Consider the following 16,827-nt stretch of genomic DNA (forward strand, 5'->3'; position numbering starts at 1 on the left):
CTACTGTATATAACTCTTGCCATGTATCTCTATGGAGACAGCTTGCTGGCAATGACATTGGCGGCCATGACGGTTTGGGGCAAAAAATGACATGCATTAAGAAAAGCTGTGAGGCATTGCAGGAGGGTAACCCTGCTAGGGCAACACATGAGGGCACTACGTCATTCTGTCCTGAGTGACCCACTACTCTCCTCACCATAGCCAGGGCTGTCAGTGACAGCTTCACCTTCCATTATCGTTACTGGCATGTTTCCCAAAACAAAAATGTCAGCTCTGGCTCCTCCTCTAGCTCTGCCTCTGCACTTCTAACCTGCTGCCAGTGTTTCTTACATTGAACACCTGGTGCTGCAGTGTCCACTGTCTGCCTGCTGTGGGTGAGTGAGGGGACTGACTGCTAGACTATGAGGGGGGAAAGAGGAGGGGGTGGGGAAAGGTAGTGGGCTGCAAGGCAAGGCATGGGGGTACACATAATAAGAAGCTAACTTCCCATCTCTAGGTGTAGTGTTAATAATGTCTATCTATGTCTGAGCATAACATGTCAAATCACTGCCTCAAGTCCTGTTGCTGAATCAAGGAGAAGACTAATTGTCATTCTGGAAACAGATTCAGATTTATTTATTTTTTCTTCAGCCTAGATTATTACATAAATATAATTGGCTTGAGGTTCAGATACCAGAGCGGCTTAGCAGTAACTGGGAGCGGTGCTGCCTTCTTAAATATATCTGTGCATGTATCATGTATGACTAATCTGCAAATATCTTCTGAAGCAGCATTGTCTTCAACTTCTTCAGCAACGGATGCCCACTAACCATTTTAATAACACTGTTTAGCACTCATGGCAATGCTTTTATATTTTAAAGAAATATTTAATGCTTATGATGCCTGTAGTACCCCAGCTCGGTGTGATGGATTCCCCTATCCCTGGATTGTCATCCTTTTTTATTTTGACTTATTTGTTACACTGGGTGGTTGTCATGGTGGCGGTCCGGTGCCCGGGACCCAGACACTATCCAGGCGGCGGTGCAGAACCGGGACCCAGTATGCCTGATGTTCAGAGTAGGAGTCACAGTGTGGAGGTGGATTAGCAGGGTCTGGTGCAGGGTAACCGCACGCCCCCTGATGTTGAGCACCAGCATTTGTGCAGCCACATACCAAGACCCTGAACCAGCTTCAGCGGATACCAGGAACTAGGAGCTTGGAAATTAAGCAGACCTCCCAGGAGCTGAATAGGGAGGCTCTGCAGCAAGATTGGATCCAGTACTAGAAACAAGACAAGACTAGAGATAGGCACCAAACATGAAAACAAGACAGAACTAATAGATCCCAGAACCACAGAAGGATAGTAAGCTAAACCCAGAACATGTACACAAGACATGAGGAAAACATGAACATAACATGGGCACGACTAGACAGGACTGTACATGGACTGGGATACAAACTAAAACAAGACAAGATAACATAGGCAAAACAAGAGGAGAATTAACTAAGTACTACATATGGAAATCATGGGGATTTAGTCACACTATATGATCATACATTGCATAAGCCTGCCAACAACGCCAATGTACCCCATATCTGGCAGGTCCTACACTGCCTAAAGTATGCTAAAAACAACCAAAAGACATATATAGCACTTACCTGCAAGAAAGGGCAGAATCCTTGAGGAGCTACCTGCAGGAACACTGAAACAGAGTGAAAGATGGAAAACAAACGGGTGTGGCAACATAAAACAAACATTTATTGAAACCTGGAGACTGGGAAATCCAGGGACGAACTATAGGAATGAACCCAGAAATCCCAGCATAAAGAAAGCCAGACATAGACTAGAAAACCAAGCAAGAATAGTAAAAAGAGTACTGGATACCAGAAGCCAAGTCCAGACATCAGAACAGAGCAGAGCAGGACATGACAGTGGTTTGGTATATGGGATTAACTGAACGCCTGGGACCCATGTAGTTCGTATACAGAATAAACTGCAGAACGGCCAGACCACCCAGAAGAGTCGTGTGTTGCTCATTGACCCTTTTGACCCTTGTTCTCACCTCAGTAACCACAATTACCACAAAGTTCTAAGCGGTCGGCTGGGTGGTCGCCATTTGTATGTGCAAACACGTGGTGGCGGCCATCTTTAGCCGCGAACACTTACAGCGGTGTATGGTCGTCGGGTGCATGGAACTATAATCAGACAGACACTGGGACTATTATATTCGTGATTTTATTGTATTTGGTACTTCTGAAAGAGACCAACCCCATAGCCTGAATCTATCAAACTCTTCTGGGCAGGCACCTCGTATATGTGGGCGCCTCGTTTGCGGTCGGTCTAAACTAATACTCCAATAAATCAGTTCCTGCTTACCCTCAACATAGAGTCTCATCTCATGTTTGTAGGAAACATCTATACCAGCTGTTTGGATTCTCGTGCTTTGGATTATGATAGCATCACTCTGAATAGGGGGAAAGAACATCCTTGGCGGTGAGACCCCTCTTCCTCTCGGAGTGCCCGCCACACAGTTTGCCTCTAATTGGGCAAATCGTTTCGTAAAGGTCTTGCTTGGTTCCCTTCTGGCATCTGAGAATCTTTCCATGTGTGGTGGAGTTCTTCTGGCTTCTGCAAAAACGGATCAGGATGTCATTCATTAGCTGACAGCATGAGCTGACCAATGGATGGCACACTGTGCAAGAACAATACTGCTTAGAATTGACATTAGCCAGCCTGAAACTCTGGGCTGGCTAATGACACCTCTATGACGCTGTTGGAGGTGGACTTACACTTACAGGTTAAAATCAGTATATGCAATGTTTAAAGGGACACTATAGGCACCCAGACCCCTTCAGTTCATTAAAGTCGTCTGGGTGCACTGTCCAATGTCCTCTTAACCCTGCAATTGTAATTATTGCAGTTATTGATTAACTGCAATAATTACCTTTGTGGGTTAATTCAATCTATAGTGACTGACTACCAAGGGTGGTTAAGCGACGTTTGGTCGCCTAACTGACGCTGGATGTCTTCACGATGTTTCCATGTCTGGATTACCCTTTTAACTTGGGGTGAGCCAAGTTAATGCATGAAAGCAAAAAGAAAGAATGAGAACTTTGAGACTTGAGTAGGGATTTACCGAAGGGCAAGCTATCGAGTCTCTCTAAGCTTTTGTCCTTTCTCAGAGTTCTCATATTTTTTCTTTTTGCTTTAATGCATTAACTTGGCTCATTTCAAGTTAAAAGAGTAATCCAGACATGGACACCATGCTCACTGTGCCTAGAGGGTACACACCTCACTGAACAGGCTCAAAAGAAGGCCGAAACGATTGTCTGGGGTTGCTGTATCTCTAGTGCTGAGGGAACTTGCTGGCATTTTGAATCTGGACTGCCCGTATGGGTGGTACCAGTCTGATATGCTTCAGATATGTTCTCTCTGTAATGGCAAAAACTATTTTGAGACCTGAGGGGGAATTTCCGAAGGGCAAGATATAGAGTCTCTCTAAGCTTTTGTCTTTTCTCAGAGTTCTCATATTTTTTCTTTTTGCTTTAATACAGGCACCATGACCTCTTCATATTACTAAAGTGGTCACGGTGCTTGGAGTAACGCTTTAAGTGAATCAACTCCAAGAGTTTGTTTGTAAAAATGGCTTAAAAGCCTGTAGGGTATCATAGAAGACCTTGCATATTTGATGTATTCAGAGTTAAACCTCTGGTCACTCCGCTAATCTCAGGTATCAAAGAGGTGCTCAGTCTTTGTGTCATAAACACTGCTTTGAACTATAGTGGATCTGGTGCTTTGTGCTTCTTTAATGCTTTAATGCTATTAGGTGATTTACAACAATCATATCACAGTTTGACCTGTCAGGGCACAAAATTAAAGATTACACTATTTTTAGATTGCAAGCTTTTTTAGGCAGGGCCCTTTTCACCTTCTGTCCCTGTTAGAATGCTTTGTCTTGTTTTACCCATTGTACAGCGATGTGGAAAATGACTAAATAATAGTGATTACAAATATATTAAATTTACATTATAATTGGTAAATAAAATGTGCATATCTGAATGGTGCAAACATAAGAACTATAAAGCAGGATCTTGCTAATAAAGTCAGTACAGAAATCTAGATTGCATAACAGTTTATCAATAAGATCTGTGTCAGCAAATATACTGCTGATCAGTAAACCATTAGGTGGCCTTTGAAGCAAACCTGTACAAATACGTATAATTCAAACCAGCTGTGTATTGCATTCTAATCAAAAGTTGAATAATAATTACAAATGGGCAATAATAGTGCTGACTGTTATCATATTATCATAAGTAGTAGTATGTTAAGAAACAATTGAACTTCAGACTAACTTTGACCTCTATTTTTATTGACCCTTTAAAGACCAAATCTGTATTCCTAACCGTATAGTGACCTCTTGTACCCTATTTCCCTTGTGCCCCCACCCTTAACTCCCCCCCCCCCCCCATGTAAAAGGAAAACTTTAGTCACTTACCTGATTCCAATGTCCCTTGGCACTGGGTCCGTGCACCGCCTTCGAGGGGGGTGGGAGGTGGGGAGAAAGACTAATACACATGCTTGGCGAATGCCACAAGCACATTAGGCCCAACTCATAGGAAAGCATTGCTTTAAAAAATCTCTTTAGCGTAACAACTCTTTTTGGAAAGGGTTGTTCAACACACTCTGTACATGTAATATACACCTAATATGTGTTAAACAAGGAAGGATTGGCTTATTCCATAAATAACTTACAATCAGTACACACCAGTAGGATAATATGCAACACATACAGAATCAAATATACTCAAAAATGAAAAGCGTATATCCCGGGTAGAAAGTCCAATACTGTAAATCCACTTAGATTATTGAATAATATGCTCATTGGTAATAAGCGATAGTAAGTCTGTTCAATGTTAAGTATGCATACCCAAGAAGAAGAATCTCACAAAAAAAATAAAAATGTAAAAAAAAAATCACAAAAGGGGGAAAAAAAAGAAGTAGGTATATATTTGAAAAAAATGAGTCCATTAATATATACATTAATATTGGGTAGATCTAAAAAATGGGAGCAGTATCAGTGTATCAGAATCCTGTGCTTGTGAAGGTAGTTGATCCTTTCACCACTTTTGCTGTACCAATACCAGCACCACCAGATCTATTGAGTGCCAGTTTTTGGATTTGGTTTTTAAAATCCATAAGCAGGGATGGAGACTTGTGGCACTTAATGTAAAGAATGGACTTGTTCTAAAAATTGGGGTATCATTTGACGCATTGTGGTTTGAGTCCAAGGTGTCTGATCAAAGAGTTGCCTAATAGGTTTGAAATGGTGTTGTAATTCTATTGAGAATATCAATTAGGATGTCAAAAGAATTAGACTTTTAGAGACGTCTATGTAAACAATAATATAATATGCAGGTTAAGAAAAGTCATTCAGAGCAGTAACTGATTAAATGCTATCAGTTAAATTCTATAGATATGTTGGCAAAATAAGAAATAAAAGGCAAAGTCCTACATGGAGTGGAATACAGCATCTGATTACAAGGCTAACATTTCAGAAAAGTGATTTCTACCCTTGACTTTTGTTCTATTTTTCAAGTCATTGCGATAGAAGTCATTAGCGACTGTGAGCCCAGTCTAATCTGGTGGTATAAAACAAAACACAAACTGTTAAAATGGAGCTAGCTTTAATGGACCACTATAGGCACCCAGACCACTTCAGCTCAATGAAGTGGTCTGGGTGCCAGGTCCCTCTAGTTTTAACCCGGCAGCAGAAAACATAGCATCTTCAGAGAAACTGCTATGTTTCACAGAGGTCTAATCCAGCCTCTAGTGGCTGTCTCACTGACAGCCAATCGAGACCTGCCAGCAATTCTCACTGTGAAAATCACAGTGAGAAGACCCTGGACGTCCATAGGGGAAAGCATTGAGTAATGCTTTCATACGGGCTGTTTGCATGCACATTCGTATCTGACGTAGGCAGGGGATGGAGGGTTCCCCAGCACAGAGGGAGCCTGATGCTGGATTAAGGTAAGTGGCTGAAGGGGTTTTAACCCCTTCAGCCCAGCGAGATGGGGGCCCTGAGGGTGGTTGGGACCTAATGACCTTATAGTGTCAGGAAAACGAGTTTGTTTTCCTGGCACTATAATGCTCCTTTAAGCCAATTTGGTATTCAAGTATTGTTCCAGTATTTGCATAATTGATTGTACAGTCAAGGCTAATTTATTATATGCAAAGTATGACCAATCTATAAAGGAAAAAAATATAGCACTGTTAATGCAACTGTAATTTTATTTTTGGAGCGTATTGCATAATCCGTGCAATACTATACTTTGTTCCATTATAAGTTGGCTATATCTCATTATATTTTGCATGTAGTATTCTGTGTCTCTGGAGTGCGGCTACCTGTGAGAAGCTAATCTCTCATTTCTACGAAGCATCCAAATTCCATTTTTTGGGGGTGTTTGGGTTTAAGGTATGTTTATACGAAACAATGCATAATGTATTATTTATTTACTCCATGGGATCATTGAAATAAGTTTTCACAGCTTTTTGGGGGATTCTGCCCTCACCAGCTTTGAAGCAAGAAACCAAATAAACATTTTGCCACGGACAATTGTATTTGCACCGAACTCCATTGAAAATTCTCTCCGTTACCTTATACCATCTCCTCTCATAAAAACAATGGCTACCATTCTAGACTAATGTCTCACTCTCCCGCTCTCTCCAACCTCTCTAATCTCTGCTCTTCATCATGTAGGAAGCTCCTGCTAAGGGCACCATAGGATTAGGGGCAGCACTGACTTCCCATCTTGCAATAAAGGGTTTCATATTTTACATATATTCCAAAGTTGTGTAATTAATGTGAGTTGGGAGTTGGACAGCTTTGACATTTTAACTAGACAAGGACCATCTCTCCTAGTATAATTGCTATTAATCCTATCTAAAAGGAAATTCATGGTAAGGGATATTTAGGTTTTTTTTGTCACACACGTCATGTGTCCTTAAGGGGTTAAAGAGAATAAGGCCTTCCTTACACAGCCTTGAAAGGTACATTTTACTTTCCATGTGGACAATTTTCAACTGAAAAAGTGAACGCTTGATAAAACACAGTGAGGGGATCAAAAAAAGTATATATGCAGTGTAACTTGTTTTGTGCATAAAAATGTCATCGTTAAACTAACAACCCTTGTTCTGTAGATCTACGCCTCCCGCTTGCTTGCATAGTTGAGTGGCGCAACCACCAATAAAAACAAACAAAAAAGCCCCAGGTACAAGCCTCTTTCTGTCTGTTCCTTTTTCCACGTTACCTTGGCAAACAACTCACAATGCCCATCTCTGTCTGAGACTGGCACCTTACATTTTATTCAACAATCCAAATCTGGTAAAAAAAATGTTATCCAAGTATAATGTTGCCTGTCCTTTAACCCCTTAAGGACCAAACTTCTGGAATAAAAGGGAATCATGACATGTCACACATGTCATGTGTCCTTAAGGGGTTAACTTATAACTGATTGTCGCTTTTGAGAGGTTAAAAACTCTCCACATACAGCCTCTTTGGCAATTCTTAGCTGAAAGCCACGTGAACAAAGAAACTTTTAAATTAACAAAACATACGCAAGTAGGCATGTGTGTTATGCTATTAGCAGGGAGGACATGATTGCAACAGTTTCTCTATATTACAATATATTCTGGTGTTTCAGTATATAATTGTATTAACTTTTCGGTAGTATGTAACTTTGTTTCCATAGGAGATTTTTTACAACTGTATGCAAGGGTTATTAAAAGACCCTATAGTCACCAATACAGCGTTGGCTTAATAAAGCAGTTTTTGGTGTATAGATCATGCCCCTGTAGCAGTCCTCTGCCATTTAGGAGTTAATTTACTTTGTTTATGCAGCCCTAGTTACTCCTTCCTGCATGTAACTTACACAGCCTTCCTAAACACTTCCTCTAAAGAGTCATCTAAAGTTTAGACTTCCTTTACTGCAAATTGTGTTTTATTTAGAATTCTGTACCTCCTTCTCTGTTAATAACTTGCTAGAGCCTCCTGTATGCAAATAAAGTACAATTTTTCAGAGCAGGAGATATACATTTTTAAATTGTGCAACAGCTGATTGAAAATTAAAACCATTTATTTACACACAGGTTGTGTCAGTCATAGTCAGGGGAGGTGTGGCTAGGGCTGCATAAACAGAAACAAAAGTGATTTAACTCCAAAATGGCAGATTTTTGGTGCATAGTTAATGCACCAGTTTTGGTGCATTAACTATGCACCAAAACTGCTTAATTAAGCTAAAGTTGTTTTGTTGACTATAGTGTTCCTTCAAGTTATGCCAATTATTTTCAGTGTACACATTTAATTATTTTTTATGTTGGGTATGAGTAATTCTATACGTGGATTAGTGTTAATTTGGGATAATGCTATTTGTACTTTGATTTGAAGGGTTAAATGAAAGAATGGGGAAAATAGTGTTTTTATTTAGTTAATGTTTGCCTCCTTGGGTGTAAATGATTATATTCCTATGATTAAGTGCAATTTTGTTCACAAAACGTGTTTAGGTTTTATTTAATGCCCACAGTGGGGATATATGCATTTTAACTTTTGTTCAGTTTTATAAGGAGTCTATACAGCATTATTATTTTTTTCAGTTCTGTCTTCGTGCTCTGAGACAGATGTAGTAAAGACCGTCCAGTGAAACTTTGGCCATACGATAAGATAAACCACCTATTACTTGGCTTATCAGCTGTGTTGTATCTAATTTGTTACCTTCATACTAAAATCATTATTATATCCCTGTTTTATTCTAGTATAGAAATGTCATGATTATGTTTCATTATGTATGTGCACATGTAGGTTTTAGTGTATACTGACATTAATTTCTAATGTTTCCAGAAGGCTAAGATATTTCCTTGCAATGAACTCTCTCAGGTCAACTAACATACATGACCAAAGTCTGCTGGACGAATTATTGCCAGATTTACCAAATGGGCCACTGTCTGAGTACCGAAAAAAGGCTTCCTTTAACTGGAAGGAAATGGTGTTCTTTTTGGATGATGAAGATATAGTCCAATTTAAGGTTTGTTACAAGATGTGTGAAATGTATATTATAGCAAAATGTTGCTGCTTCAAATGTTGCAGTAGATTGGTGGCTTGGATCCTTCCTGCTCACCAATACGCTCAATTGTATAAAACAGACTTACTGAGCAACAGTATGCATGCTGATAATAGGTGTCAAATAGTTACATGTATGTTGTTCATTAGAATAGACCTCAATGTTTGTTTTAACCCTCCCACCGGCCTTACCACAATAAACTTTGTTTTAGCCGTGACATCTTTCCTGGGCTCTGGTTTTTCTCTCACAATTGCCTATTTAACCATGCTCTTAATTCTACTACATCTGCCACTGTCATACTTGCATTTAATTGGCCACAATCAGACATGTGCACATAGCTAACCACTCATTCATGCACACACAATTAGGCAATCACTCACACACACAAATGCAGATGTACTTGCCATCACTCACCTCTGCATTTAGTGTAGACAATCCCACACACACACACATATGCACACATATTCATAATCCAAACATATTATACTCGCTGATGTAATTACTATTCCTCTCCTGACGCTCTGTTGCTCATGAGGAGCTATGGCTCCAGCTGGTCCCTGGCGTTAACCACAATTTGTTTCACCTTAAGAAACATACACAATGACGTCACCTCTTGGTGCCACTGCATTATATTCATAAGTAAATTGTTTGTCTAGTGAGTAGTTTGCATCATTATTAATGTTTTTCATGTTTGTTTTTGATATGCAGAACAAAATCTTTTCCACTCTTGAAAATGACCCCCTTTTTTATCGACAACCTGGTGAAGACTTATCTTTAGAAAAGTACAGAGAGCTAACGTTTCAGCGCTGCAAGAGGATCTTTGAATATGACTTTTTGACTTTGGAAGAGACTATGGAAAAGCCCCAGAAAATATTGGCTCTAATTAACTGTTTGGGCATGTACGACTGGTCCTTGGGTACAAAATATTTTCTAAACACACAGGTAAATTTAATAAACAATGAGTTAATGTATGTATATATAATTTTTTTCATTGTTTACTCATAAATGAAATTGTTGTTCAAGGTCTGATAAATGCTAATTAAACACATGTGGTCAGATTTCACCACAATCATAGGTCAAATATTTGGGGGCATGGAGCATTCTATCAAATACAAAATCATATCTCAACTGCAGTGTAAAGAACTCTAAAAATCGTTTATTTGACAGAGATGTGCTGTTTTAAAAGTAGTTGCTTTAGAGGAATTCTCAAAGTATGTTTTAGTCTTTCATTTGTATGTCACATTTGCATTTTTATTTTAGGTATTTGGCAGTGCTATTGCCAATGGTGGCTCAGAACGACATCAGGCAATTCTTCAGAAAACAAGAAACATGGAGGTTGGTACTCAAACACACTCTTCTCCCTGGCGTGCATATCAAGAAACATTAGATGTTACCCTATCATACTCTGATTTATATATATATTAGGATAGGAGAGTGCGCTGGATCTTGTGTATTGTGTTTATATATATATATATATATAATTTTTTTTTTTTTTTTTTCTTCTTAATTAAAATAGTTTGGTGGAGCATAGATAGAAAATTATTTAGAACATATACAAAAACCTCTAATCAAATCCAATCTTCCTGCTAGTCATTTTTATAGTATATATTTTTATTCTACATTATTTTATCTTTGTATGTCAGTGGTCGTGTGATTGTTTTTTTTTTTTTTTGTTGTTTTTTTTTCCAATACGGATTCTCACAATCACCAGATTCAAACACATATTGAGTATTGTTATCCAATAGGTCTAGACCACAATTAAAAACTCAAATTAGCTTAAAGAACCACTATAGGCACCCAGACCACTTCAGCTCAATGAAGTGGTCTGGGTGCCAGGTCCATCTGGGGTTAACCCTGAAGCTGTAAACATGGCAGTTTCAGATTGTTTTTAGGATGAGGGGGGTAGGTAGGGGTTAGGTAGGTCCCCCCATTCTTATTTAGGGCCCCCACCCACCGCTCAGGGGTGGGGGCCTGGGGGGAGGACAGTAGGTCCCCCTCCCCCCTTATTTTACTTTAGGGACACCACCCGCCGTTCAGGGGTGGGGGCCAATAGGATTTTTTTTTTTTTTTTGGCTGCTCACTGTTTAATATACATGCCCCTACTCGCGGTATAGCGAGTAGGGGCTGAATTTACTAATACTAAGTAATCTTTACTTAGTATTAGTAAATGTGGCTGAAAGACCAATTTAGGTCGTTCAGCCTTTTGGTAGATAGCTCACATGCTGCACTGGCCAATCACAGCCATGCCATTAGTAGGCATGGCTGTGATGGCTTCTAAGGGCACACAAGTCAAATGCTTGTTGATTGGCTGCCCTGCAGCCTTTCAAAACGCGCCATTAAATCGCCGAACTCCAACCCGAACATACAGTGAAATGTTCGGGTCCGGGGTCCGGGGTCCAAAAACCATAATATTCGGTACGAACCTGAACATTTTTTTATATGCATTACCTTTAATATTTACTTATTTACTCAGGTAAAATTCACTCTTGCTACATGTACTTTAAATATTTTTGTCATGTTTTACCTGTAACCCATGGAGCCTAAATAATACATGTCTTTAATGTCAACATATTAATTCAATATAATGTGTGTTTTTCATGTTTTTGTTATTTCTTTATGTATAGATTTTTGGATGTTTTGCACTGACAGAGCTCAGTCATGGAAGCAACACCAAGGGTATTAGAACATCTGCAACCTTTGATGCTTCTACTAAGGTACACATTAAAAGGAAATATTTACAAAAAAATGTAAATTGCCCCAAGGGTCATTGTTTGAACAGTACTGTTTGTATATCTATGCCTAAAAATGCTTGTTTAATAGATGGGGAGCAGTTATCGTGTATCACGCGGCTTCACTTGTGTTTTGCCAAAGGATAAAAACTGAAAAGCATTTGACATCAGGTGAAATCTCACACATCGGCCTAGAAAATCAATAAACTTAACTGAAAATCAATAAACATCAAAATTGTAAAGCTGCTTTTTGCACACTTTGTTGTGATATACAATTATATTTCTTTTTCATGAATACTTTTGTCCAGGGCTTCAAATATCAAGTCATATGCTACTGGCCAAGCCTTAAAGGAACACTATAGGGTCAAGATTACAAACATGTATTCCTGATGCTATAGTGTTAAAACTACCATCTTGCCCTCCCCTCCCCTTGCCTCGCTTAATATAGTAAAATCTTACTTGTACTCAAGTCTGCTGCTGCTGCTGCTGGCTCTGCCTCTGACCTGCCTACAGGCAGGACATCATCATAAGTGATTATGTGAGACGATCACAATGCTTTCCCATAGGATTGGCTGAGACTGTCAAGGAGGCAAATCGGGGCCGAGCCAGCACAAGTCAAACACAGCCCTGGCCAATCAGCATCTCCTCATATAGATGAATTGAAAAGACATGTTTACTGCAAAAAGGCTGAAGGGAATGATTCTACTCACCAGAACAAATACAATAAGCTGTAGTTGTTCTAGGGACTATAGTCTCCCTTTAAAACTTACTTGCCAATGCAAGCCTGGATAATCCATGGCTTACACACCTAGGCTCACATCAGCATGCTAACCATTACTCTATCTTGGTTGCAAATATTAGTTTGAGATCTGTTATTGTTAATAAACTGATTTCCATAGGAATGCAGACCTTTCACCATTCTGAGATGTTAATTAGCATATTTCTGGATGACTAGTATTGATCCTGAGCTGTATATTCCCACCAACACCTACAGCATCTAGCAAACGGTCAGCACTTTACTTTCCCTTTCATATTCCAATGAGATTGTTTTCAGATCTTTATCAATCTAATCTTTTATAAACATAAAATCCTTGAAAATCCATTTGCCTCATTTGTAACACTACAACTGCATTTGCTGTTATTGTTTGTATATGTTCTTTCTCTTTATATTCAGGGTCAAGTTATAAAACCTTAGGATGGGGAGAATAAATGACTATTGCATATTTGTTCTCCCCATCCAGGGAATTGACTGACTCTTTATTACCCTATTAACACTCTATTGTTCATGCTTCCCAGGACATACCTGAGTATGCGATCGATGTTTCAATGTATGTATTCTAGTCAAACACGGATACTGAAAAAAAAAAACTGCAAATTGGTGGCACCAACTATACAGTTATCACAGAGAAATGTATGATTTCTACTTATCACAGCATAGTCACCTTCATAAATTATTATAATTGAGAAGGGTTTTACTGGAAATAAAATAAAAAAAAAACCAACAAAAAAACACCAATAACATGACAGTGCTTTATACCCCCCAAATGCTTGTTATTTAATGCGGACAGTGAAGGAGATTTATGATAGTGTTAATTTTTTTTAAAAAAATGGTTTATAGGAGGTGAAATCACCATGGAAAAATTCTGTGTTTTCTTTTCTCATTTTTGCATTAATTTTTAGAATAAAACACTTTGATACATTTCCTCCAAGCATCGCCAGATTTTTCAATATAAATGTTGTGGTATTGTCCGTATCGGAAATAGTGCCATAAATATGATCTATAAGCAACCAACAGCTAAAATTATAAAATGCCTGGTGTGTCTTTAGACACTGAAAATAAGGGAACCCAAACTCAGCATGGTGGAAAGAATAGTTGTTCAAAGGAAATTATATGACAAAAAAAAAACCTCTAGAGTAAATGGAGCCACGGAATAATTAGAAAAAGAGAAGTTTAAAAAAGTAAACAGATAAAAAGAGAACCCTCTAGAATTATCAGACCCAGCGAAGGGTGTCTAAACAATCCAAGTTGCAATATATTTGTGTCTATATTTATACATAGTTTGTAAGCTCATTTGAGCAGAGCCTTCTTTACCTCGTCTCTGTTATATTCCGTATGTAAATTACTTATCAAATATCCCTATTTTATAATTGTAAAGCACTGCGGAATATGTTGGCGCTATATAAATAATAATTAATATCCAATGTATATCAAAGATTGATGAAGAAGTAAAGTAGACTGTATGTCTGTGATTTTCATCATTTGTATAGTGGCATTTTCATTATGGTATAAAAGCCTTAGTAATAAAAAAAGTGTGAGAAAAATATTGAAAAATGTTCATGTATTTGCATAATATATATGTGTATCTGAAGACAATATGCCTGGAGTTGTGGGAGGGGTTTTGTCCGGCCTAAATCTACCTCCTGACCTTCTGCCGACTATTGTAACCTGGTGACTAGGTTACCGCACACAACTTCCATTTTGCAGGCTTTGCAGCTTAGGAAGGTTTTCCAGCATCAGTGGAGGAGACTCTGTTCCAGGAGTTGGCAGCCTGACTCGCGGGTCAACCTCCTCCAGTTCTCTTCTTTTTGACCTTGTATGTTCGGCCACTCTGCATATCCAATTTCGTGTCAGTACATTCGGCCTCTGTTTAGTCCAGCTAAATTTTCTCTTTGTTTCATGACATTCTGCCTACATTTGTGCCTTCATTACTTTACTTGTTTACTTATGCCTCCAGAATGCGCCGGTTGGGAGGCAAATGGTTTTAAATATGACAATATATTCAGTATGGATAAGTGCCAGTGTGTCAACTGTACATTACTATAGGCAGTAAACACTGAAATGAGACGAGTCCCCAAATTCCCAAAAGAAAGTAACAATACAATATAAAACAATTTGTGCCAAAATGGAATAAATAAATCTTATATTCTACATGCGATTATGAAACAAAGTCCAAAGGGGACAGTCCAGTCATCACCAAATGCTCTTGATTCTATTGAGGCTTGGTGTTACGGTTCCAGGGGTATATGAAAAAGAACAGAAAGAGGAGGCCTATGGGGCAATATTTCCAAGCAAGTGAGGACATACAACAATCGTGTAAGTAACCCACTCACATTCTGTGGAGCTACCAACAAGTTCCGGGTTATGCTTGCGTTTAGTGGATATATCGTATTAACGTATTTCTGGTATCCTGATCTTGGCTAGTTTTATGAGTACCCTTTCTCATTTTTAAATTAAACCCGAGGTCCGATAATACAGCTTGCCTGTCTTCATATTCCTGAAATCTACTTGGAAGTTGGGTAGTATAGCGAGTACACCTCCCTTCTTAGAGCAGTGACTTGCTTTATAGGACTTTACATTTAGTTTGGTCTGGCTGTTCAGGTTCCTTAGTCGGCCCTAGGTAGTCTTTCAGCTGCTTGTGCTGCATAGCTTTCCTACACGGCCAACTCTCAACCTCATCTACAGAGGCATATCACCCCTCAGCCCAAAGCATAGTCACTCCCTCACAACTCCACCTTCTTGGCAAAGCAGTTAGGGCTATCACGTGTCCCGGCCAATCTATCTCAATTTTTTTTATTGTTCCCAAGAGGCCACCACCTAACCACAAAACTTGGTGGCATACTTGCCCAATTTATGGGTACCGCCTCCCAGCTACCTCCTGGTGTTATGCTGATGATTGGAACCCCATCCATCTTTCTTTCAGTAGGTGGGCCCTCCTTTTTTATTTTTATACCGGCCTACCTGATCATCTGTTTCATCACACCTCAACCGACTTACTTTTATTGGTATAGCTCACACTTTATTGAATATGATGTCCCATCTGGAATCTGCTGAAGCCCCTCTACCAAGTGCTCCTATCACAACTGGGACTACTACAGCCTTCACTTTTGGTATTTGTCCACTTTATGTTCCTTCTTCTTGATGTCACTGGGTATTGCCACATCCACCACCTTTGTAGTCTTTCGTTCCTTGTCTACCACCACTATGTCGGGTTAGTTGGGCACTCTTGCTTGTCTGTATGATGGTGAAAATGGAGACACCTAGATCACCTAGACAAAAGTATATTTATTAGCATCATTTTTATGGCCTCTATATTTCTCCCTCTACAATCATTTACTATTAATTATAAAATGTGGTATTGTCTGTCAAAAGAGAGGCTGTTTTTTGTGTGTTTAAAGTGCAGAAGAATGAATTTTATGGATTAGTACAGTAGCTTGTGTGTGGAATACAGCATTATGTATTTTTTATTTCTCTCTAGGAATTTGTTATTAATACACCAGATTTTGAAGCTGCCAAGTTCTGGGTGGGTAACATGGGGAAGACCGCCACACATGCCCTTGTTTATGCTCAGCTGTACACATCTGATGGGAGATGCCATGGTTTACATTCCTTTGTTGTGCAGGTGAGTCTGGTCCTGTAAAAAGATACACTTATTTTGTGGTTGTTGAGTAAAGCTAAAACTGAGCATTGTTTGAGTGATTTAATATTGTTGGATAAACTTTTCAAATTATGGAATATTATGAGAAATAATATTGTCGCCCCACAAAATAATACTGAAGTAAGGGGACAGGTCAGTCCTTGTTAGTTTAGCTTCTTCTCAAAGAACTACTCAGGTTTCCTCTCCATAAAGCTATGCTCTGTTAAAGTCAGTGGATCAATAATTCGAGTTTGCTTGCTGTAGTTCTTCAAGAATTTGTGAGTGGATCCGTTAGACTTGTAGACATGCGAAAAATGGCTGTCTCACGGACAACTGATATAGGCTAAGTCAAATCCTAGTCAATAAAGACTAAACTACAAATCAAATCAAATGGGCTGTGAATTCCCTATTGCAACCACATTTATTTACATTTTCTTTATCATGCTTGCCCCACTAGTCTATTTTCTGTTGTGAATAGACTTTATAGTGTAGAAAATGTAATACCATTGTATAGCAGGAGCTCCACACTGGTCTTAATATGATGATAATATCATAGTATAAACTGAAACTCAAATACTTGGATTATTGTG

General features: G+C 39.0%; 1 protein-coding gene across 3 annotated transcripts in view; it reads left to right on the plus strand.

Annotated features, from left to right (window-relative positions):
* Window positions 1-195: 195 nt before the first annotated feature.
* ACOX3 (acyl-CoA oxidase 3, pristanoyl) overlaps window positions 196-16,827 on the plus strand; it is a 76,830-nt gene continuing 60,198 nt past the window's right edge. The window contains exons 1-6 of one of the 3 annotated variants that reach the window (XM_063457732.1): window positions 196-378; window positions 8,874-9,057; window positions 9,802-10,035; window positions 10,354-10,428; window positions 11,718-11,807; window positions 16,079-16,222. In XM_063457732.1, coding sequence (XP_063313802.1) covers window positions 8,896-9,057; window positions 9,802-10,035; window positions 10,354-10,428; window positions 11,718-11,807; window positions 16,079-16,222 — 705 coding nt within the window. In that variant the 5' untranslated portion in view covers window positions 196-378; window positions 8,874-8,895. The remainder of the gene's footprint in view (window positions 379-8,873; window positions 9,058-9,801; window positions 10,036-10,353; window positions 10,429-11,717; window positions 11,808-16,078; window positions 16,223-16,827) is intronic. The other 2 variants (XM_063457731.1, XM_063457733.1) reach the window with 2 other exon arrangements.

The sequence above is a fragment of the Pelobates fuscus genome, chromosome 6 (assembly GCF_036172605.1).
Source record: "Pelobates fuscus isolate aPelFus1 chromosome 6, aPelFus1.pri, whole genome shotgun sequence".
Taxonomy (NCBI): domain Eukaryota; kingdom Metazoa; phylum Chordata; class Amphibia; order Anura; family Pelobatidae; genus Pelobates; species Pelobates fuscus.